The 26,725-nt window shown below is 35.2% G+C and overlaps 1 protein-coding gene across 1 annotated transcript in view; it reads right to left on the bottom strand.

The window, feature by feature from the left end:
* Positions 1–2,407: 2,407 nt before the first annotated feature.
* The window catches only part of LOC147071671 (carbohydrate sulfotransferase 5), a 49,032-nt gene continuing 24,714 nt past the window's right edge, over positions 2,408–26,725 (bottom strand). The window contains exons 2-4 of the mRNA XM_085947175.1: positions 9,213–9,392; positions 6,644–6,860; positions 2,408–3,024 (exon numbers count right to left, since the gene is read on the bottom strand). Of these exons, the coding sequence (XP_085803301.1) occupies positions 2,917–3,024; positions 6,644–6,860; positions 9,213–9,392 (505 nt within the window). The 3' untranslated portion in view covers positions 2,408–2,916. The remainder of the gene's footprint in view (positions 3,025–6,643; positions 6,861–9,212; positions 9,393–26,725) is intronic.

Consider the following 26,725-nt stretch of genomic DNA (forward strand, 5'->3'; position numbering starts at 1 on the left):
TTGTTTTTCAATGTTTTTCCTGTAAATAGGGTACTCAATTTACCTTTTAAAAATGTCTTTCATTGTGATCACCTAATACTATAAAATTTCATAAAAAAGAAAATTCTATCTAATGTAAAAAAAGGATAATTAACATTTAAGTAATAAATAAATAAAAAAAAAAAATTAAATAATAAAAATATAACAGACATTTTTCGTTGCTTGATTTTCTGTGTTGGTTTTATTTTGATTGACATTGACACAATACAGTACACTCTCAATAATCCGCCGCTCGATTATCCGACAACTACTGCATATAATACGCCGTTTTTTTTCTAGTTGAAAGCACAAAATCAAGCTCTATAATTCGCCAGTATTCGATTGTCAAAGTCAGTAGTACAAGTACACAACGCAGATGAGACGGGTTTATTCTGGAAACTTACGTACGTTCATCGCGAAGAAAGTAATGTACCAGGGAGAAAAATGCCCAAAGACAGCATCACAATTATGCCGTGCTCCAACACAAACTGAAGCTTTTGGTCATAGGGAAAGTCAGGAATCCTAAGCCATTCAAGAATATCTGCGTCACTGAACAACTTGTTGTGTCAAGTGATTTACTGTTTAATATGTAGTTTAATACATATTTTATACATATAGTTTATAAATATGTATAATTTAGTAAATACTTGATTTTGATTAGAAATAAAACTATAATTTGCTAGTACAAATTTCTCAAAAAAAACTATTTTTACGAAATACCTGTTTTAATTTTTACCATACTTTGTATGTACTATGCACTATAATCCGCCGCTTTCACTAATTGGGCACTCATCTGGTTTTCGGGGTGGCGGATTACTGAGAGAGTACTGTAATTCTAATTGGAAAAAATTATTGATTCGCAAGAATTGATCTGAAAAATAGGAATTACGCTGGATTCATACTAGACTGAAGTGTCGTATCGTGATGCATCAGAAGCACATCAGAAGCCTACATTTTGAATAATACTGGCGTCAGAATAGTGTGCTTCTGATGCATCATGACACGACACGTCAGTATAGTATGGCTGCGTCATTAGTCGTTTATATATTTCCTGTCCCGATATAATGTTAGTACTTATTTTGATCATTCCATAGAGAATTGTTTTTAATTATATTATGATACACAAGAGAGCATCACTGAGATATATGGCCTGCAGGAAATCAAAACTGATTTCATAGCCGCAAGTAACAATCTCATAAAATATAATTTTAAACCACAATAAATATTATGACACTTTGTAACATAAACATCACAGAACTGTTAAAATTTGATATTGTTCTAAAATTAAAAATAAACAGGCCATCTGTCTGTCAGTCATGCGACAAATCTATTTCCAGATCATGTCGCTGTCATACGATTCGTAAAACAATTCAATCGCCGATTGAAAATAATTATTTGTACAAAGGTGTTAATTGAGATTTACGTCATCGGAAAATTGTTTAGATTGACGCTTCGGTTATTTTTATATTGAATAATTAATTTCAGGCGTAAACCTTTAACATAGAACTGCATATATTTATATGAATAGTGGTTGTATTCAATATATTGTAAAAAAGTAACATACAAAAGCTGTTCAAAAAGTATCCGACCGTTAGTTTTTCCGTGGAAGCAAACGGTCTTGATGAGAGGTCTCCTACGTTGGGGAGATGGAGGGTATCGTCATGCGCATGTGTGAATTCTTCCCACGCGCAGAGAGCGTGAGTCGTTAGCCTATAACTGCGGAAATATACTATGCGTCTGTCGTCCGAATTTCATTTCAGGCGAAATCACAGAATGACTTGAGAAGCAGTATTGTATAAAATTTTGCATCAAGCTCGGCGAAATTTTATCAGAAACCATTCAGAAGATTCAGCAGGCTTTTGATGACGATGCCATTGGATCACTCAGTGGAGAACTACTCCGGTAAGCATTCCATAAGCCGAAATAGTGAGGTTAATGACTATCTGCGGACTTTGGTTATGTTGGACCATTGTTCACTGTCCGAAAACTTGTGGACGTGGTGGAGGTAAGCGGTGACTCAGTATATTCTATCTTGAGCAAAAATTTGCCCTTGCGGAGGGCGTCTGAGAAATTCGCTCCAAAGTTGCCAATGTAGAACAGATGTAAATCCGTTTCTGCAAGTCTCCATACTCTCTATAAAATGTTGCTGAAAGAGAAAATATTATGTGGAATATGAAGGCCAAGCCATGCTCTATTCCTGAGAGGCATTCTATAAATGCTTCCCACTTTAGATGGACCACTGAGAGAAGTATGTACAATCCCAAGGAATCTATTTTAAGGTGATTATAGTTTCAGACCCCAACGTGAGTAAGTAGGTATATTTTTCCCGGTTAAAGGTCGGATATTTTTTGAATGTATAATAAATATCGTTTTAACGTCTTAATTTTTTCAAATACTGCATAAAACAGATTGTTGTATTTGGAATTTGATGTCATGTTTGGCATAACAAGACTGCAAGAATAATCTCAAAATTGACTGAGAATAAATAAAAAAACCAGCTCTACATAAAAATCGTAAGCAACGCGACGTAATTTGTAGAGCAGGACTAAAGAATAACACAACTACTTTTATCACAACAATATTCACATAATAAAATGAAGATGTACTAAATAATAAAACATAATATACAAAAAAAAATCCCAAATACATATAGCACCAGCCATCAATTTGGGTGCCCTCTCCAATTCAATTATATTTGTCCTTCTATATTATGATACAGTTCACAGCCACTCTCACAAAGTGTGGCCATCCAAACAAAAACACAGCCCATCTTAGCGGCAGTCGCACTGATGTATACATAACGTGTCACATGAGACGGAGAAGTCCGCACCCGTTGACGGTGTTTCCACACGCGGGGACAGTGTGACCGCGGGTGTATTGAAGGTCAGGGGCGGGTTATCACGCGATGCTGTATTCTCCGAGGGGGTTGAACTCCTTGTTCAGCAGGTGTGACCTGTTGTGGGCCGGCTTGTAGCCCCAGTGGGACATGGCTTCAGTGCATTCATTCTGGAAATTACACAATGGAAAATGTTCAAACACTAAACTTTCACCGTGGAATTTTACTGGTTTAGAGTTGTTTAGATCGAGGTCTGGAAAAATCTACTCTATGAGTACGACAGAGGGTTTTTGGAAACGCTTAGTGAGAAAGATATGAGTTAGGAAAGATACGCCTAGCGAACATAATAGAAATATTCTGGTATCAGCCAGAAATAAAAACGAATGTAGATAGAATTTAATGTGTTAATTAATCTTATGTTAAAATTACAATTTTTGGTGAGTGCGACATCTGCTGCTGCTTCTTTTTAAGCAAATTTGATATACGTGGTAATCATAAGTTAACCTACAAATTTCAAAAAAAAATCAAAAATTCAATATTATTGGCAAAGATATCACTAGATTATTGAATTTTCAGTAGACATGGCAACGCTGATTCAGCGGTCAGCATTTCATCAAGTGGAAATTCCTCGAAGCGTTTTGCAGTATAGTTGGTTGAACAGTGGCGTACCCAGGGGGGAGGGCAAGGGGCCCTGGCACCCCCCAAACATGAAAATTATCAGAATTGTAAACATTGAAATTGAAAGCCAATAAACTATACCTTTGGGCTTAGACAAATAAAAACACGGCAAAAATTCTCCAGCACCCTTTTTAGAAAAATTTCTTAGATTTTAATTTCCAACACAAAAATTTCGAAACACTAATGTCGGGTTTTTTTAGAAACTCAATCCCTAATGGAACTGTCAAAAAATTCTCCGTGTCCACTTGAATTCGTGTCGGGTTGACCAGATAAGTGAGATAAACACACATTATCTTTAAGCATCATCAGCTTTAATAGTAAAAAAGTCGTCTGCGGCGCTATTATACCTCATGGCCATGAACATTTTCAATGATATAATTGTGCAATATATTTTTTGATTATTATGTGTCGATACTCGACAGCTTTATTATTAAAGTAGATGTATTAAAAATCGCCAATAATTCACTGTATAAGTACCCTTAATTTGAACTAAAACACAATTTGAAAAACGTTAATTTAGTGTTTCACACTGCCTTTAATCTTAGCGGTAGGTAGGGGGCCCGCCAAATAGCCTACCCCGAGGGAGGTACACCGAGTGCAATAGACAAAAGACCGATAAACGAGATATTAGGCTGTGAAGAAGAAAAAGAGCCTATGAGACTAATTTACATTCTCCTCCTTGGGCTCCCCCAAAATTAAATCCTAAGTGCGCCACTGCGGTTGAAAGCATAGTGAAAGCTTTCGCGGACCGGCAATAAATTCTTGTGGACCACCAGTTGAAGAACACTGAGTTAGAGCAGGAATGGGGATCCTTTTCGAGTTGGACATTAAGTTAGCTTCACTAATTAGTTAGTTTCCCTACTTATTCCCTTGTGTAACTGTCAAGTAATCTGATCATATGCGCGTGATTATAATCATTATGATGATTCCTAACAGGTGGCAAATGTCAAAATAAGTGCGGGACAGAAAAAATATTATTAAAAATCGACCAATCGAAAAATCGAATATAACGAATTCGCACTCGCCAGGGTCACGACGAATGAGGGTTACCTGTAGTGCAGCAGTGTGTTTTGCTTAAGGGGGGACATGCTCGTCGAAGGTCAAAATTGAGTTTTTATTGTATTTTCAAACCATTATCCTGGACACTCCTTAAACGTTGTAGATAATCTATTTATATAATTTTGAAGCCTTATTATCCTTTATAGTTATTTTAAACATTTGATGACTGCATAAAGTATTTTTGTTACATAAAATAGTATTCTTTGAAACCTCTCGCTCTAATGTTTTAGAATATAGTCATATTTCGGTACATAACTGTGCAGTGGTGTTAAGATTTTTTACATTTATTAATTTTTAAACGCATTAACAAAACCATTAGTATAATTTATTACGAGATAATTTTTGTAAAATATTCACGATAAAAAATTATATTGATAATCTCTGTGATCCCAAATTTGACAAGAATTAGGCATTTTATTATTCAAAAAATCGGCAAGATTAACACATTTGAAGATGATTCTAAAGATATTTATTATAAGCTATGTCTTTGACCATTCAAGTGTGATAAAAATCTTATGAATAATGATTGCTTTATAATAATTATTGACCTAAGAATAAGGTAGTGTTTTTTTGAAATACGCCATTTTTTTTGTCATTCCCCAGTGGTTAAGCTACAACATACGGCCGTAGCCATAAATTGACAAACTATAATTGAAGTAGGGAGTAAAATGATATTGACGCGCGTGTTTGAACATGTATCGTTTAAAAAAAAAATAAAAAAAATTCGGTTAGGTACATGTTCAAAAACGCGCGTTAACATAATTTTACTCCCTACTTTAATTATAGTTTGTCAATTTATGGTTACGGCCGTATGTTGTAGCTTAACCACTGGGGAATGCCAAAAGAAATGGCGTATTTCAAAAAAACACTACCTTATTCTTAGGTCAATAATTATTATAAAGCAATCATTATTCATAAGATGTTTATCACACTTGAATGGTCAAGGACATAGCTTATAATAAAAATCTTTAGAATCATCTTCAAATGTGTTAATCTTGCCGATTTTTTGAATAATAAAATGCCTAATTCTTGTCAAATTTGGGATCACAGAGATTATCAATATAATTTTTTATCGTGAATATTTTACAAAAATTATCTCGTAATAAATTATACTAATGGTTTTATAAATGCGTTTAAAAATTAATAAATGTAAAAAATCTTAACACCACTGCACAGTTATGTACCGAAATATGACTATATTCTAAAACATTAGAGCGAGAGGTTTCAAAGAATACTATTTTATGTAACAAAAATACTTTATGCAGTCATCAAATGTTTAAAATAACTATAAAGGATAATAAGGCTTCAAAATTATATAAATAGATTATCTACAACGTTTAAGGAGTGTCCAGGATAATGGTTTGAAAATACAATAAAAACTCAATTTTGACCTTCGACGAGCATGTCCCCCCTTAAACATTATCTTTTTGGGTAAAAATAAAATAAATATCGATTATTATTAACAAAATGATTGATTTATAAACATGGTTAGCTGTGCCGTATAGGAGATTGAGCTGAGAAAAACAAAGATGGTATAATGCTTTGATATAGCAAGTAGATTCTAAAATATGCAGATCTCCATTATCCAGTTTGCACTATGTCATCAGTTGCATATTATGTTTATAAAAGCTATTCAGGATGTAAAATATGTTTATGATTATTGTTTCGACAATTCGATTAAATCGTTATCTGCAATACTGTCATGTTAATTATAATTAGTTCAGATAGTTGAGGTACTACTATGAATGATATCCGAAGTCATTTAATCATACTATTAATACTCACCGAAACGCATATAGAGGGACAATATCCTTTCTCTGTAGAATTCTTACTCTCGAGGTTTATATTGCTTTACTTTGTATAAGAATATTCATTTCATTTAACCTCGTATATTATAATCTCTCTACATATTTTTTTATAGGAAAACAATGAAGGAATTCGTGGCATGTCTCTACTAACTGACTACACCCAAAAAAGCGTATATGCTTTCACAATGAATACAATTTCCTTACTGAGATAGCTCAGATTATATTATCGCCTGTTATATCCAACCTGAATGGCCCACACGTCATCAAAGTCCAGATCCTTCGTCCAATGGAACGGTGCGCTCTTGGAATTTCGAAACGTTGAGCTGACTCCGCCGAGGTCCAACTTGGTGTGCGTGTCTAGAAACTCGCGAACCTTCGGATGGAAGTCCAGGCCGAAGAATTCGAGGAGTGACGATACCGTCTTGTAAGGGTCCAGGGATAGATCCTCATATCTCAACACCCTGAAACAATTACACAAAAAATTTATCATTTCATAATATTTAAATTTTGCCTTCTTTTTCTAATATCATTTTTGAATCGCGATGAGTGATTTTCAAATTAAAATTTATTTATTTAACCATGAAATGAATTATAAATTTAAGACATCCACATCATAATTATTATGAAACATATTTATAAAAAAAAAAAAAAAAAAGAATACTACTACTTTAACATATTATTGTGATGTCCAAGTGCTATGAAAAAATGTAAATTATATTTTATGTTTGCTCCCAAGCATGAGCATCAAGTGGATGTTACATTCTGATCAACTAAGTAAATAATCCCCAAGATCTCCAAATCAACAAATACCTCTTCGAGTGTGTTGTTTACCTTGGTTCAATGGTAACCAACAAGAATATCATTGGTGAGGAAATAAAATGGAGAGTTATAGCAAGCAGCGAATGGATTCTACTTTTGTCTACAAAATCAGCTAAAGTATGGGTGCATACTCGCTCATCAAACAAAAATTCAGATGAACAAGATTCTGATCTGACCAATAATGACCTACGGGTTGGTGTGTTGGACTCGTTTGGGCAGTGTGGGTGTGCTGCACGGTATCTTGGAAGCCATCAATGATACAATTGAGATGGAGGTACGATAACGATGGGTACACTTTCTACATCGTAAAGTCCATCAAATTGGGCAACTTTAGATGACTTGATAATGCGCATAAGACGGATAAGTCACGCATGATAAATAAACTGACATTCGGGAAGCCGGAGGGGAAAAGAAGACTCTGTCACAATGGTAGATTTCTAGGATGCACTAAAATAATTACAAAACATGGAAAAACCACATGGTGCTGCGCTAATGGAGACGTTCTTAGAAACGGGAATCGTATATTGCCGGCCATTAGTTAGGACAAACCGATATAAAATCTCATTGGCTGAAAACCACTCCATACTAATCAGTCGATACCTGATTGGCTGCATACCATTTACTACCAATACACCAGCCAATGAATGACTCCGAATGCTTTGAACTGTCAGAAAATGTGTATGCATCAAATCTATGTGAATTTAGCTAAAAGTGTATGCACTTCTATTTAAATCATAGATAAAAAATACTTAGTCCTGAAAATTATGATAATGTTAAATTATCAAATAATTCCATATTAATTTAAAGTTTATCTCAATGTAAGGATGTAGATTAATTTCTGCAACAGGAAGTGGGTATACTGAGCGGAAAAACCCTTGTAATGCTGCATAAAATTGCAGATATTTTTTATGTCTACTGCATGTCTGCGCGTAAGTATAAACAATAGGGTGTTCGGGAGATTCCCTACACGTCAATAGATATTATATTGACTTGAGATGAGACTGTGCATGAGAGGGATATATTTGCTTGTGAATACAATAATTATACTTCTAACTTGCCAAAGAAGATCATCACTGAATAAGTTGTTATTCACCTCATTTTTAAAATTATTTTTTTGTAGTAAGTATGTACTTATACCTATATATTATCAAATTTTACGAAATCCACTCAGTGGTAATATTTATATTATTACTATAATTTCCCGCCCCCAAGCGACGCATGACCAGCCTACCACCACTGACCGTCACTGAATGGTATCTATAAGTTCTCTTGGCTTATTAGCTCCTCTTAAAACCTCATTGGTGATGACCCCAATCAGCGCCATCTTTGGATTAATAAAGCCTGAACATATCTTTTTGCACAAGCAACGAGTGGTCCACTGTTCAGCTATCAAAATCAGATACAGATTGCTTGACATATTGATTCGCCCTTTCTCGTTTCAAATTGAATTATAAAAGAATTTCAAATCAAATATATTAATAAATTATAAATAGTATACATTCCTGTTATTCATCAGCTGTCAAGGTCAGACTAGTCCTTCACACAAAAACCGGTGGTAATATCGATTTCCAAAAAATATGTAGCACTGATCTATGCATTACATTTGTAGAAGGTGTGTTAATGATAGTGTATTATTTATCATGTAACTTATCTATTCAAATCAAACCATTCCCTGTGTGAACACGACAGACGCGTCAGTATGAGCACTCTATAGAAAAATGACAGGCAATGACAGGTCATCCTTAGACAACAATGGGAGGGGCGGAAAAAGTGGACCAGTCGTTGTGAATGTATCGGCTTACTACTTGAGTCGGCAATGCCCCAATGAATTGTTATCATCCACAACTTGAAAGCATCCAGTCTTCTTATGCCTACATTTCTATGTGGTTCGGGTATAGATTCCTTAAGCCAAAACGGATATGATATCAAGACATGATAGCTAGTAATGATACCCCTCTGAGGGAAACAATTATAGGTAGGTACCAGTGTGTTACCTAAATCTTTTTGGATGCAATGCTGCCATTCTGATAGCGGCCACATAATCGGCGACCATGTCCGCGCAGAGCAGAGCGGGCCGGTCGCAGTCGGGCATTCCCGGGCACCACGCCCGGTGGCGGCGGGACTGCAGCGCCCCTCGCGGATCCCTCACCAGAAGCAGGATTCTTGGGCCCTCTCTGCAAGAAAAAAATATCATTATATATTTCCGTATTGATGACATCCTGGTAAAACATATTAAAATATGACACTCATAATTTTCTACAACTGTATAATATTATATCCTAGTCGGATTTTAGTACAAAACTACTTCTGTGGGTCTATTCTTAACAGTTATAACTTTAGCACGTTTCCGTTATTTTCATTGGTCCAAATTAACACGGAAGGCATTCCATGCGCATGCCCAATAGTCGATAAATTCGTAATACGGCGAAAATTTAGGTTGGTAGACAAATTCGGGTATGTTCGTCCTGACGGATGCACCCGAACCCAATAATTTTGTATTGACACATCAGACATATCAAGATAACCTACAGTTTTTTTGTCATGCGATTGCGATTGCAGCACAAAATGTAATTGCAGTAAAACGAATATTATGTTACTACGAGCTGCTACTACCCACTCGATATTTCACAGCTCGCGGGGAACTATAAATTAAGACGGCGGCCGTGGCAACAATTATAATACTCCAATACATGAATATGATAAACTACCCTCGATAGTCACCGATAGCAGCCTTGTGTATAGAATGGATGCGCTGAATATGTAAAATGATAAATGTGATATATTAATCACAATTAGCTCTTATTGGATGTTAAGTGATATGTTAGAATAGGTCTGCTAAATATTATAGTTAATTTATTTTTCCAATATTTTTGTTTAAGTTAGGTATACATATTATAATTTGTATGAAAACTTCACCGAAACGGCGAAACGCAGAAATACATTAAAGCCAAATGGAATTTTCATTGATCAAATCTTGTCCAAGTGTCGATTTTCCAAGACGGCGGCCTAAGTATAGCATAACATATTGGTTTTTAGTATGTTATCACTGGACACTAGTCGCAGTCGCTATCACTATGCATAATAATATGCAAAGTCTCCCTTAGTACATATGTTGGGCGAGAGATACCTAAACTCTCTTCCCAACCACGCCTTCTTCACCATGATGGCGGCGTCATATTATCGATGGTGCAGATGGATGCAACGAGCGAACATGCAATCAGGTATTCCGCAGTTTCATCGACGCCACATTCACAGTTTGAATACCTAATCATTGGAGTGTCCCCACTTCACGTTGTCATCTACCTCCTCCCGCGTAAAACCCTAATATTATAATAACTGGGCTACTGGGTAGTGTTTTATATTTTATTTAAATTAATTACGAAGGTTTGTTTCCACGGTTCGATTCCGGTTCTATTCATAGCTCTGACAACGATAAACTACGCTATAATTAATTGTAATACATATGAACACTGCTGACATCAACAGAGTAAAGTGCTGGACCAATCGAATTATGTGACACAACTAAATTCGTTTGGGACAATAGTAGTTAAGCAAGCAAATTGCTTAAATAGACCTGTGAATTGATACATTAGCACAGGGGGGGGGGCAAACTTTTTGGATGGAGGGCCAAATTCAAGAATTCAAAATGAGTGGCGGGCCGCAAGTAAAATACCATTTTTAGATATACACTATTTATTATCACGAAAAATAAACATTACAAAAAAATTAATTAGAAGAACGAAACTGTTTTTTTTTAACATTTTTTAAATTCAGGTGTTAATTTTGTAGTTGATATTCTCAAAACTGCTTGTAAATGGGCATCGGAGATATTTGATCGTAAAGAATTTTTATTGAGGTTCATGATCGAAAATGTTTGTTCACATATATAGGTTGATCCAAAAATAACGAACATTTTTCTTGCATAATCTTTAAGTTAAAAGTATTTAAATATGTCACGAAGTTCAACGTCGAAAATATTGGTTACATAGTGTGAGACGAGACGCAAGGAAGACGTACCTACTGAGATAACACATTTACGAAACAACAAATTCTTCAAATTTTAATCTATTGTCAATATTTCTTAAAAAATTATAAAAAAGTTATTCGTAATCAGAAGTGCAATTAATGATGGCGGGCCGCAAAAAAATACCCGGCGGGCCGCAGTTTGCCCCCCCCTGCATTAGCATGTTCCTCACTGAATAAATAATAACCTAAAGCACAATATGAAAAATCTTTATACAAGAGAGAGACAAGTATATTTTTAATGAGTTAAATATGCCGAATTAATAGCAATGAAGCCCTTTGCGAATGAGAAAAATGGTGAGTCAAATCAACGATGGGAAATTAGTAAATTTCAAACATACAAAGTTGTCCATTATTAAAACCACACTCAGCAGGGTTAGCCAGTTTCCATTAATTTTGTGTCCCCTGGATTAGAGCTTGTGTTTCTTTTCTTGTGAGCTCAACTATTCCGATTCTCGAATGCAAGAATATACCTACATACTTTGATCCTCAAGAATTCGGATTCGTTTATTGGTTTATCGAGAACCTGAGGTATGTCATGACGGTTTTTAGCTCTTGGAAAGAAATCCGTCCGAAACCAAACTGTATTATTTATCGTTTAGTTCTTCATATCTATCGTCAGTCAAATTCAATCTGGAGTTCCGAATCAATCATATATTTCTGGTAAAAAAAGTCGCGAATCGAGAATCAACCTTCATCATACTTTTTCGAGAAATCTTGATTACAAACTCTACTTTCGTCAATTTTGTATGTTTGTAATTGTGTGGAATTTAGTTAAGTAATTGAGAGGTGTCGATTCGATAATTTGGCATAGGTACACTCAACTCATTCTGTCAATTTTACAACTTATCTCCCTTGTCCTTTCGCTCACAGTATCATACTAAAGTCGTTCTTATGCAGGTAGGAACTAACAACATGTAATTTTTTTTGTGCATGTAGGTGTAGCTGAAAAACGAATTTTTCTTAAAGGTATTGAAGGAATAAGGACACGATAAAGATCCAATGTGGTACGATTTAGTTACTTTTGCGATTGACGGTACCGTCAAATTTAGTGACCTTGATACATATTATTTTCTTTACTTTAAAAATCCGCGACACACTGGGTCGCATGACATTGCCACTGGCAATATCGAAAAGTGTCACAATTGCATTGTTCGCAACACCAACACAAAAATTCCAAAATATTGCCAAATGACATCAATTCCATTACGTGTAGGTACCTACCTACCATATAATAATAATTATGACGAAGTGTCTGAAAACATAATAATTTTATTATTCATTTGCGCATTTAACGCAACAAGGAAGCGAATCGCAAATAGAAGTAGATAGTAAATTATGCTCACGTTAAATTTAATGCGGTAAAACCACAATAATAAATGAATAAATGTCTTAAATTTGACAATGTCATAATTTAGGCTTAAAAGTCAAACAACAATAAAATGCCACAATTCGAATGCTGATAGTTGATAACGTTTTAAGTTGCGAATTAAAATTAATCTCGTAAACGCTGCAGTAAATTTGCTTAAGACGATACATCAGTGAAACGGCAAATAATTTGCAACTATAGGCGCGATGAAATTTTGGACTTGCTGGCATTCGGAGAGCGAACGTCGAGTTGGGAACACGTCAATTCGCCTCGTGATGGCGACGGGGGTATTAATTCTTAAATCGTGTAAAGATGACTAAAAACGTTACCCATTCACTTGAAAAATAAAACATGTCAATGAATATATTATTATTGTTACTAATAGAACAAAGTTAAAGTTCCCACCACCACCCGTCATATATGCACAGCCGTGGATATGCACGGCCGCTTTCTATGACGCTTTAAACGTGTCTGAAAAAAGTTATTTTAAGTGCTCATTCCGTCCCTAGACGGAGCCGCACGGGACTGATACTGCAACCATGCACCGTAGTGCAGAAGAAAGTTAAGAATTTTTTTTTTTACAATAAACAGAACATTAAATGGACGCATGTTGGATTTATATGACAAATTATATTATTTCATTCGGCATGCGTCATTTGCACTCGCGACCCGCAATCCGCGCATCACCTAGCCACGATCTTTTTAGACCATGCCTCAACTGAGGTATAGCCTTAATGCAACGACAAATAAATGCACGTACTTTTTAATAATAACCGTTTTTTTCTGTGCCACAACAATAAATAACATCGGTACCTAATCAATTGCTTGAGACTTTCACCGTTTGCTATCGTACGGTGCCATAAACTCTGTAGAATTGATATTCGATGTGGCATCATTGTGGTTCAATTATCGTCCGTTATACAGATTAGTTTATGAATCTGTAATAAATATTAACGCTATGTGCCAGATGCCAATTTTGCCTATGCTAGATCAGGAAAGAAAAACGTAGGGAAGTAAGTTAGCAACGCAGAATGGTGGGAACATGATATTGGGACCACGCAACGCGACATGTCCCTACCCGATGCGGACCATGCACATCACGCACATAATATGGGGCTACGAAACATCAGCAGGTAATAGTATAATAATTACAAGATAAAAAGAACTTTTTATATACCTACAACGTTTTTAAATTTTCTGTTGAATTATATAAACTTGACTTGACTAGCTTGAACGATCAAAAAAAATTGTACTTACTTGATAGAAATACTGAATAGTGAAATGTCATTTCATATTGATTTCCATAGTAACGCACGTATATATTATTTAATAATTTAGTTGCTAGGACCCCTTACCAACCAATAATAGTATCGAAATAACTTTTCATACAAAACAGAATTAACTAAAAATGAATTCAATTCTACTTAAAGATGGCTAAAAGTATTTTTTTTAAAAAATGCATTGGCATCGTGTTTTGATATACAGTATAACCCCTAATTTTTTTTATTTAATTGGAGGGAAAATGTAAAAGGGGGGTATTGAAAAAAAGAACATTTAAATTTTATGTTTCTAAAAAAATATTAAAAAACAACATTCAATTTAAATTTTTATTGAAAATTTTTTTATTTTTTATTAAAAAAATCATGTAAGTATATTAGTATGTTGCATTTTTGTTTTTTTCTTTCGAAATTCTCTTTCAAGACTTATAAACATTTAAAAGTGTCATCTTGAATATCAGCAAAGCTTGTAAAGTAGGTTTTTAAACCCTCGATGAACCTCATTGCTTCTTCTTTTGTTGGAATATCAACCTCTTCAATCATTGTCAAGCGCGCGTAACTCGCATATTTTGAATATTTCCGACGTAAATCGCGGGAAAGAAAAACGTAAATGCGGGTATTAAATCTACTGAAATACATCGGGACTGAATAAATTACACGCAATTGCCGGGAAAACGTGAATTCCGGGCACGTAAAAACGAGGTTGTACTGTATTCTAAAAGTTTCAAATGTCTAGCTAGTAGGGAAGTTAATTAAAAATCGATTGCAAGATTTGTACCGGACAAACAACCACAGAACAAATAAGAATACGACCTAAGAAAAACGTTGTAAAAATGGAAAAAAAACTGAACAAAAAGAATCGATGATATAAGGTTCTTGAAATAAACTAACAATTGACGAATTTCATCTTCTTTTTAAAGTCTTGCAAGAGGTAATGCGCGATTTCATATGAATTTTCGAATAAATAAAACGTAGTCTAAGGTACACGACTATAAAATATTTTAATAGTATTGATTCGTATTATGACATTGACAACTGATAGGTGAGATGACATCGTGTTGCGATGCGTCGGATAGCGTGTTTTCCGCAACCGACGATAACACGCTGGACCGGATTGATTGGATCGCGGGGTGTGTGGAGTGGACGCAGCGTGTGTCAGTAGTAGGTTTCTATTCCATAGAGTAAGTCCTCGATTTACGTGATTAATTTGTTCCGAAGTCTTCGTGTAAGTCGAATAAAACTTAAAATCATGCATTTTTTAAATAATATGTGTTAGTTTCAAAGGATAAGTAAAAATAAAATGGACCTACATACATACATTTCAGAAAACATTATTGATTGATGAAGTGGTTTGATTTTGCAATCCCCAGCAGCATTTCCACCAAGTAAAAGGGTTAGCCTATCTTCAGACACCTTAAAACCTGGCATAGATTTTTCTAGTTTTTCTAGGATACATAATGTGACTGATTTAGCAATTTTTCCAATAAGCCCAGTTTCGTCCACGTTAAAGATTTGTTGTGGCAGGTAGTCCTCATTTTTATGATTTCTGCTAGACTCTTGATAAAATTCATAGGTTCCTGTATATCTGCATAACTCGGCAGCCTCACCTATCACTTTGATGTTGTCTAGTTTTTTGCAGTGAATTTATTAGTATCAACATTTTAACACTTCATGTCTTCAAAACGACTCAAGGCTTCATCCTGTATGAGTATAAGGCTTATTGGAATTTGTTGTTGCTGCATATCTTCCATCCATTTAACCAATATTTATATTTGTTCTATTAATATCCCTCTTTTCTTTGTAATTATCGTAGATTGCATTACTACTATTTTTTACATGATCCATATATATAACATAATATTCTATGTAAACACAAGCGCAGAGAAATAAACTACAGCAAAAAAGCATATTTTAAAAAATCGCGTAAGTACGAATTCACATAAGTCGAATTCGCGTAAGTCGAGGACTTACATACATAATTATTGAATAATATAAAATGGTAAGAAATGATGTCACTCCACACGCGTGGCGTGTTTCCATCAGAGAATAGACACATTCTAAATGTAGCGCTGGCGGCGAATGCTGACAGTCTCGTCAACGGCCAAGAGGATATACGAGTCGATTGTCTAGGGACGTTCGCGACGAACTCGGCTTGAGTGTGCCCCACTCTGAGAAAAACTTGGAGAAACATGTGTTATCGGTATCGGTCAGGTCAAAAGTCGGAGAAGACGAGGAAGAGTTTTCTCTAGCAGTATTTCCCAAACTTTCGACATCTGTGTACCCCTTCTATAATTTTCGTAACACTGAGTACCCCTTGTCAGAAAGTAGTCAGTAAATATAGGTAAGTACATACTTTAATAACAATCAAAATATATTTCTTTTTTCCTTTTTTAGTAGATAGGTACATAAAAAAATTAAAATGAACGAAAAATAAAATTCATTCATAATAAAATATAAATAAAAGTTATATTATATAATTATATAACATTCATAATAATCAATGAGAAGGATGAAATTGTTAATGTTGAGACAGATCATCATAATTTGGTTCCCTGGTTGTTCATTTTAATCTGAGATGCGGTTCCACATCCAAAAGCCTGTTTCCTTTTTTTGACTTAATATCTAGAAATGCTGAAAAAGCAACTTCATATAGATATGAAGTTGGAAGTTGAAGAAATCCGTCTGAAGCTAATTCCAACAATAACTGCTCTTCTTCCGCATGCGATAAACCGTCTAGTATGGATGTTGTATTGATGTCGTATTACTGCGTTGCATCAGGCGCAGCCAAAGCCCGGTGCAGCAAGTACTTCCACCAAACTGTTCCCGTACCCCAGGGGGTCCGCGTACCATACTTTGGGAAACACTGCTCTAGGTGAAATCAATCCAAATCAAAAGTGCTACAGAATATCCAATAAGGCATGCCCTCTGTACATGTTGCTGAACATAAAGGAGTGGAACCGAGCCGTGCAGAAGATTAATTAAACCAGCCGACTCATCCAAGTCACCAGTGGGTATGTCATGAGTAGGGAATCCAATCCCGAGCCAAAATTCTGATCCCGGGATTTCGGTATTACAATTTGACAATCCCGGGATTGGCATTTTTTTCCATTGTTAATATAAAAAAAATATATTCACAAATAACATTGATAAAATCGGTCAAAAATAAATAAGTTATAGTAAAAAGTATAATTTATACTATTTAAGACATTTATTGTTAATATTGTACACGTTCTATCTTGGACAAGTTTAATGGAGTAAATAATATTGTAATATAAATAATATGAATGTAATATGAGATTGCTGTTTCTGATAGTAAAGACTTAATGAATGGGTTAGCGAGATTTAAAATAGTAAAGCAAATCATGGTGTACTTATGGCCTTTCCGCTTCATAAATCTAATTAGTCAGCCAAATATGAAACTGCCGTAAAACGTATGAGATCATGGTGGAATTACTTTGTTAATAGTGCAAAGCATGGTTTTTTTTTTGTCAATCTTTCTCATTTTTATTAATTTATGTGAAAAAATAAAATGAATCGGCAACTTACACATGGGTATAAATCAAACTTCATTCAAACTCAGTTTATTTCTAAAGTATTTTTTCTGTTATATTTTCGTTTTTATTTTATTTTCCATAAAAATTGATAAAAAAATCAATCCCGAAAATTTCGGGATTGGATTATGTTTATCAATCCCGGGATTCATAGGTATCGAAAATAGCTCGGGATCCCGGGATTGGCATCCCTAGTCATGAGGAATTAGCTAAGAGAAATAATATTGCAAACAATTGTGGGCCGTTATCACCGCTGGGTTTTGAAAATTGGGGGCTAGCAATGTTTTTATGGAAAAACTGCATTTTTTGAGGAGAGTACCAAACTTTGTCATCATGTCCACACCACACCCATTATCAACGTTTGTTTAGGAAGAGGAGTCGTCTGAAATTTATCTCCCCAATAAAATGACTGTTCTTTTGTAGAATTGCCCCATACAACATTATAAATATTTTAATATAGCTAAGTGCATTCGAAGATAATCAATAACTAGTACCAACTACCATCATAATTCGCAAATCAGTGCCACGGCCTGAATATAGGTACCTAATGCAAACTAATGCATATTGCCTTATGGAATATCTTAATATTTAGGTCCTCTATGTAAAGGTGTAGCATATTTATGTGTATTATATTATATGGAATAAATAGAGATGGGATACTTATAAATCGATCTAAAGCAGCAGTAGGTCGATATCCACGCCAGACCAACAAAACATTAATCGAATAAATTGACATACTTCGCCGACCACAATGAGAGCAAAATCTAAGTGCCTACCTACTTAGATACTCTACATAATATTATTATTACAAATGAAATAAAAAGTGCGAGTAGTACACGGGAAGGTGGATAATGCGGATCGCTTTATTTTAAACCAGTGGTTCTCAAACTGGTGGCACTAATTCCAGGGACCTGTGAAACATTTCAGTATTAATAAAAAAAATAACCCACGTATGTACCTACTAATAGTTTAGAATAAAACACAATTAACAGTATGAGTATAGTTGTGTATTTCGCAGTGCAGTTTTGTTCATATTTTGGGGTATCTTTAAGAGTTATACCTGAACAATCTGTAGGTACACATTGTAGGAACTACGTAATATAATATATCAGTAGTATGCCCTGTCTTTTATTGTTATGGGAACCAACATTTCGTGATCACATAAAATATATGGGTACCTCAAGAGTATTATTTTTAACTGCACTGTCCTAAAATTAAAAATATCGTGATTCATTTTCACACTGCCGTCATACTAATATTGAGTTTGTTCTTGCTACTAAATTTACTACACTAAAAACGTTCCAGAAATACCATCAAAAACGTAATACTAATATTTCATAAGGTTCCGTAGTGGTATTATAGACAAACTATTTGATTTTTAATGAATTGTATGAAAATGAACTTCCCTAGTGGGTAGTGATCATAGAGGTATTAAATAAAAAGATGGGCAAAGAATCGGCTTTCTCATACAACTGAATGAAGCAGCCCAACAATAGCCGACAACTTACGAGAAATTCTCTTCATCTTCCACCCTGTCACGTCCCAACATTGGGGCATAGGGCAAGCACAAGTTGGCGCCACTTCCCTCGGTCCATCGCCAACTCCTGCGCCTCCCGCCATGTCAGACCTGCAGCACGTAGGTCGCTTTTGTAGCATCGCTGCAGGGTGAGGGAGGGCCGGCCACGGCGACGGAACCCTTGAGGCTTTGCCACAAGGGTACGAAGTGCCGCACTCTTTGGCGGCATCCGGAATACGTGTCCCAGCCACGTAAATCGTCTCTTCGTGATAACTTCAATCACCGAAGGCTGTTGTGTCTGCTCACGAACTCGGGTGTTTGTAACGCGGTCGTACCAATGTACCCCTAAGATTCGGCGGAGACATAGCGAGAAATAGCGACGCGATAAAAAAAATGCAGGGCATCACGGAGGATTTACTTTGGTCATTATAACGTACGTATATAATATAATTTTAACGTGGAAATTTTGCCGCAAATCGATTACTGCCTCCTGCCTCACCATACTCTTTCGCCATACTTGCCTGCTTCACCATACTTTCATATAACCTGCCGCCCCTAGGTAGTGACACTCAATATTTTGATACAAACACACCTAAATGTAAAGTAAAGTCAATGAAGTGGGTCTTGTGAAAAGAAGTTTAAATTTTTCTCTAGATATATAATATCATGCTTACATACCGGTATGCGAAAAATTATACTGAAAGTAAGAAGTGTGGGAAACGCCGATAGGTACCTACACTGCAGAATAAAGTAGAGCTTCTCAACCGGAGTGGCGCGGCATACCAGCAAACCGAGAGAGATTAAGAATTTATTATTGTACCGTAAATATTGTTGCGTACAGTAATGGTCAGTCGATGATCACCAATTCAAGAAGGTCATCTTCATAATTTCTTGGCCAGCAATGACGAGTAGATCTTTCAAGAATCAACCCAGGCGCAACACGTGTGCTCTCTTGAACGTGCACAAATCTCTCCTTGAAAGGATTGGTCAGGTAAATTATATTAAATTCTACAGACGTTTTTAAGTCGATAGCTATTTCGGTTGTAACACCATTGTCAAGACTACATCAAGAGACTAACCGAAATAGCTATCGACTTAAAAAAAAACACCTGTAGAATTTAATATAATTTATATTATCATTTGACTTGTTTAACAGATTTCTAATGTGGTAAGTAAGTAACGTAGTAGATTTTTGTGTTGTCACCGCGTGTTCTTCTTCTTTCTTTCTTCGACGTTTCGGCCATTCTCAGTCGGAGTCTCTGCAATGAACCCGAAACGTCGAAAAAGATGTGGAAGAAAACACGTTGACAACCTAAAAAACTGCGAAAGTTTTAAATTAAGTGTTAACATTTTAATGGCTAACCCTCTAAACAAATTAAAGAACTCTGCTTGTTTTAAACGTTTAAACTGTCAGAATCATTATTATTTACCATAACACAATTATTGATTATTATGGAACTTGCCTGTCCACATATTTCTAGTGTTTTATTTAATGTAATACTTATAAATTTTAATACGAAATAGGTACCTACGTAAAATGTGTTAATTTTAGAGTTCGAAAAAGGTTATAGGTAGAGGTACATCAGTATAATTAGGTGTGCTGGTGTGCCGTAATACGAGAAAGGTTAAGAAACACTAAAATAACGTTCAATAATTACAGCTGCTAATTTCCAGCTGTCAATTTTTCTATTGGCAATTAATAATAACCATGTGCTCAATAGCTCAGTAATTGCGATCGGAGTTTATGGAGATGGATTCTTTTACCTTCCAGCTTCCGGCGGTGCCTTACAAACGGTTGTGTTATTATGAATGAGTGGATAGCGTGAAAAATAACGGCAATGCAATTTATTTTATTTCATTTTCTGTTCTTTTACCGCAGCGCTCGCTACGCTGGCAGCTCCGCTTGTCTCCCGACGAGCCGCTGCGGTCAGAATTTGTAATTCGAGCCAAGATTTATTCGTTGGACACCTTTCGCATATAATATCAATAATATATAAGTACAAAAAGTGGGATCGATGCATGGTTGGGGTTACGAGCAGTTTTCACGTCGCCTTACCATACTTACCTACATGAAACAGGATTTAAATACACCCGATCCTCTTTTTGCACGGCTTTTTTTTGCATGGTTTCGAAATAACACGGTTTAAAAAAATAGCGATTTTTTTTATTGACACTGATTTTTTTGCTTTAACACGGTTTAAAAAAACTAACAATAATAAAAATACGTATGTATATATATATTTATCAAAAAAATGCGTTGCAATGGACCGCACGCCACTGGTGCATACATATGTTGTCACCGGATCCCGCCCAAACATACATACGTACATACATGGCGCCACTAGTCAGTCACTTCGGGTTCGATACGAGAGACGCGTCGCATTCTTCAGCGTCAGCGTCATTAAATATTTCCAGCGATGAGGGTGACTTTTCGCCAGCGAAAAACAGCAGTAAACGGGCACGTTTATTGTCAAGTAGCGACACGGAATGAATATATTTCTCTATGCTAAATTTAATTTAAATCGAAAATTATGTATTTTTATTTATAAATATCTGTATGTAAGTATAAATAATAAATAAATTCGATTTATTTTTGGTTTCAAGAATTTCGTATTTTGAGTTGATTTTAAGTAATGGAACCTATCTACCATTTTTGTATGGGCACCTTATCTTTTTTTAGACGGCTTTGTTTTGCACGGTAGTCTTTGGAACGTATCCCCCGTACAAAAAGAGGATCGGGTGTATAAGCTTATCAAATCAGTACCTACTATAGATTTTTAAAACGTCATAGCAGCCATTTTGTCCCCCACCAATATTGAAATTTTGTGTTCAGTATTGTTTGGCAAATCATCATGGAAAAATAGAAAATTGTACAGCGTATAAAAGAATGTTAACTTTTATTACAATATTTTTTTCGAACTACCTTCGGCCACTACGTGTAATTTATGGTAAAAATAATCGACCTACAGAGCTTACATACTATTTGTAATTTAAATATAAAATTCGAGGGCTTAGTGTCAAACAACACTATCTACAAAAGTGCAACTTTACAGGAGAGCCAAAAATCGTTATTTTAGATTCTTGTAACTCAACAAGGGAAATGTTTATTTAAAACCTATTGTTAATATTTTATAATTTATTGTGTATTGTACATTTATCTTGCTTATGATGATGTTAAAATTTATAGGGATAGTTTTTAAAAAATATGAAAACAAGGGTAAGTTATGTAGTTAGCGTTAAACTTTACTGACGATTTAATAAGAAATTAGAAAAGATTGACATAACGTTGTTTGACTATCATGTAGCCATAAATGTAAAATAACGTTTTCTCAAAAAAAAAAAAAAAAACTCTTTTTTGTAGATAACGTTGTCTGACTTTAAGCACTCGAATTTCAAATGATATCAGCTAATGCGTGTGATGTTAAGAATCAAATCCGTCAAAAACGTAAACGTACTACTGAAACTATCGATGTTGTGAATAAAAGTATGGATGGAAATACAGAGCAATCAATTACACGTCGTTCTCGAAAACCTGGAAAAAGTAGTAGTAATTCATCAGGTCGATCAGAGAAGACGAAGAGAGTGTAACAGATTGTCACAAGAAATCTTAGAGTAAGAATATATACCTGGATGAATATCACCATTTTAAAATAATTCAAATCATTATTTATTTACGTATAGTGAACTTCACAAATTACAAATTCAAGACATTCACAACACGGTCAGTAGCAGGAAGAGCCTATTTAAAAAAAACGTCCGCCTTAACTCATTCTCACGTAGTTGGAATATACCAATATCCGAAACGATCTGGTATAGGGGCTAGATAGGTATAGGTAGGTACAAATTAATGTTAATGTTAATATGCCAATTTAACGCATTTTACATGTTTTTGATAAAACACTAATCATCTTTAAACGTTATCTTCAAGTACTTAAGTATTTTTGAAACTAGGTTAAATTTCTATGATACGCGCATGCGCACAAAATAGTCCCAAAACGGTTTATTTTCAGCGGGTACCTACACGCCAAACATTAATAATACGTTGCTATTTACCGCAGACCCATTATACTCTTCCGAATAGATTATTGGAAGTAATATAGGTATATATAGATTATTATATTTTATATTATGTGGTATGAATAAACTTTTAACTTTCTAACCGGAAAACACTGATTAAAAACATAAACTCGTGCGCCTAGTAAAGTCTGCGGAATCCGAAGTGGGAAGGAATATATACGCACTGTTTGTTTTACAACACTTGACAGCTATTCCTCAACGTTAGTGTAGTTTAATTGGTAACTATAGGAAAAATAGTATAGCGTACGGTATCCGGGTAGCGCATTAAAAACCACGGTTTCGAATTGTTATGCCTGGTTTGACATAATATCATTATTGTGTACCTACGTAGGTAGGTATAACATACGTGAGTTTTTTGTGATTTTCATCTAAATATTCTAAATCCTCTCAAGCTATAAATAATACAATTTTTATATCACCAACAAAGCAATGAATATAGGGTAACAATATCCATAGCTTAAAAACGCGTCGATTTTAATACAATAGAGAGAATGGGTTAAAAAGTGAGTGTTCGCGTGAGTGTTCGCGATCGCGATCGCGCAACAAAGACACGAACTCTTTCACATGCAAATGTACGTACGAGAGAGACATAGCTTATGCGTTGCAGACAGACCGATAGATAAATTAATCAAGATAAATATAATGTAATATTGATGGCTCTGTCGCGGTTTCTTTGGCGGCCTGTCTTTCACAAGGACATATAGTTACTTTTGTATTAGAATGCGAATACTTTGGTTCTGGTGCAAGTCGAACACGTCTCGTGCTTGAGATGGTCAACACCATTATACATTACAAAATTTAGATGTAGGTATCAGATTTTATCGTGGCAATTTACTTGCAATGCTTACAACTTACAATACTTGTATTAATTTGATAATTCATAGAATCATCATCCTCATAGACAGAGTGAATCTAAAATGGTGCTGAGCACGCGATGACAGTCTGAAGTTAGTATTCACAAATTAATCAGCAATGCAAAGTGACTCACTAACCTTTTTCAGTTCACTAGAATATATTTAGGCTCCGTAGATAAGATTCCTTCTACGTGTCGTATTTGGTTGCATTTCAATTTAACAATGTTTACCACGTGGCATAAATAATTAATGTACAGTCGAACTTGGCTATTACGAGGAAGATGGGACCGAATTTGCTCCTTATAAGCATTACACGTCATATCGTTACATAACATTTTTCGCGCCACGTTCTATTTAAGCATAGAATATAACAAATCTGAAAACCATCGGCAAAATCCCCGAAACAAGCATGGCATTCATAAACTACAAAAGAATTTGTTTATTGTAATGAAGTGCTGAGCCGCCAGCGCTTGTAGGTACTTACTGACTTCACAAATCTTGGATATTTACATGCAATTTGAACCATATGCGTGGATACTTTTTCAATGTTGTCGGCGAAAACACCAATTAGGTACTTAGAGCGGAATGCACAATCTAAGATTTCGTTCCTAAGGATAAGTCGCCGAAAAGCATGACTTAACTATAGACAATCCTGAGTATAGAGTTAAGGAATCCTTAACCATAGACTACTTTTGTTATGAACACGCCCCCTCCTGTATTACCATTTATCACTGACAGCTGCTGTCAAAATAAATTCGCATGTCTATAACACAGTCCATACACTCAAATTCATTTAAAAATGTATCTCAATATGGATATTGATAGTGTTAATTCGTTTGGCATGTACTTGCAGAATATTATTTTATTTTTATACGCCAGCCCGCAGAAATACAAAATACCAGATGAATAATGACACTTGATGCTAGTGTTACCATGTTAAAAAAAATCTTGTGGTGCCTGTGGAATCACGTATAATGACTTATAACGGAAACATAAGAGTATTATAATTAAATATTAATATGTATTTATAGTTATTGCATTTATAAAATGCAGTTGTCATATTTTTGTCATCGTTTAACAATTATAAAATAATTTACCTAACGAGAATTTTTAAATATGGTATTATTTTCAATAAAAATGATCTTAACTAAGGACAGTGTTTCTGCATAGTGTTTTCTGCTAAGGAAATTTTAGTTATGACAAATGTTTCTGCATTCCGCTCTTAGACACTTAACTAGTGTCATAAACGTAATCCGATCCCGGCGGCATCTCTCTCTAGTTAACTGCTCGGTCGGATTTTATTGCTTAGGGTCAAAAATGTTGTTTTTAAACGATCGACACATTGACAGCTTTGCTCGGTATACCCGAGAAGTAGCTCGTTATAAAAGTGAATAAATGTATGGTGAAAATCCTAAACTAAAATGTCAACGAATGTTTCCCCATTACATCCGAGATCTCGCTATTTCCGTGATCGTAATAACCAAGTTCGACTGTATTTAGTTCACTTCTGGTCACGCAGTTTTCTGCATACATAAATTTCTTTCCCTGACAATATTATAAATATCACGGAGGCAAAGACGTTATTAAAATATCCTTGGGAGAAGGCAGCCGCAGTAATTAGTCGTCATCAGTCTTGATTTTCTTGTTCCGGTTATCGCCCCCGTCCCTACGAGCAGGACCTTGGGTAGACATGATCCAATCAACGGTCAAATTTACATAAAAATACCTGTTTTCATAAAAAAAATCACAGTTGCAATTAATTGCTAACATAATATAAGATCACCAAGATTGTTAATAATATTGCCCTTCGAAGTAGGTAATTCCGAAGACTAGTAGGTACTCGTTCTGACTTCTTTTATTGGCTGATATCAAAGCGTTGAATGTGTGGTGTGAATATAAACTTAGTTATGTGCTAATGGACACTAGAGACAAAATCTCAGACTAAGATCTTTGTACGGGCCCCCTACCTATCGCTAAGATTAAAAGCAATGACGCACCACGTTAACGTTTTTTTAAATTGTGTTTAGGCCAAATGAAGGGTACTTATACAGTGTATTATTAGCGATTTTTAACACATCTACTTTAATTATAGAATTGTTGAGTACCTACCTATCGATACACAATAATCAAAACTTACATCGTACAAATATATAATTTAAAATGTTAATGGTTATGAAGTATGATAGCGTCGCAGGCGATTTTTTTTACTATTAAAGTTGTGTGTGTTAAAGTGTTTATCTCACTTATCCGGTCAACCCGCCACGCCGGCCCACCCAAAGCGCGAGCCCCCAGGCTAGATGCCTGTCAGCCCCCCCCCTTGTGGGGGCCATGATTAAATCATTATTTTATATTTAATACTGCAAATAAGAATTGTACATTTTAAAATCATATATAGGTACCTACTTAATATAAGTAGGTACCTATTCAGTATTGGCAATTTATTCTGGCCAATTCACAGTAAACCGAATAAATGTTCTATGTATTTATTTTAAATATTATTTAAAATAAATACATAGATAATCATATTATGATTATTATTTTTCTCCTGAGTGCATCGCTAATTATCTTACTACAAAATATTAGTTATGACTGTCATGTCCTTCATGTTGTTAGAACTGTTTTATTCAGATTCTTGCGAAGTTGTCTTCCAGCTATTTGTTCCATATGTTGGTAGGTCTGCCACGGCGACGACAGCCACCAGGTCATTCGTGCATCACGATATGTGGGTTTCTAGTTTTTCTCATCCCTTTCCAGAATCCCGAGACAGATGCAGATTTATTTGAATCATAGTAGCCGAGCATATCTACTCCCAAGACCTTTCGCTAGGTTAATTCTTTATT

Source organism: Rhyacophila brunnea, unplaced genomic scaffold, assembly GCF_057557595.1.
Source record: "Rhyacophila brunnea isolate RB1 unplaced genomic scaffold, BYU_Rbru_1.0 scaffold_2, whole genome shotgun sequence".
NCBI classification, from domain to species: Eukaryota; Metazoa; Arthropoda; class Insecta; order Trichoptera; family Rhyacophilidae; genus Rhyacophila; species Rhyacophila brunnea.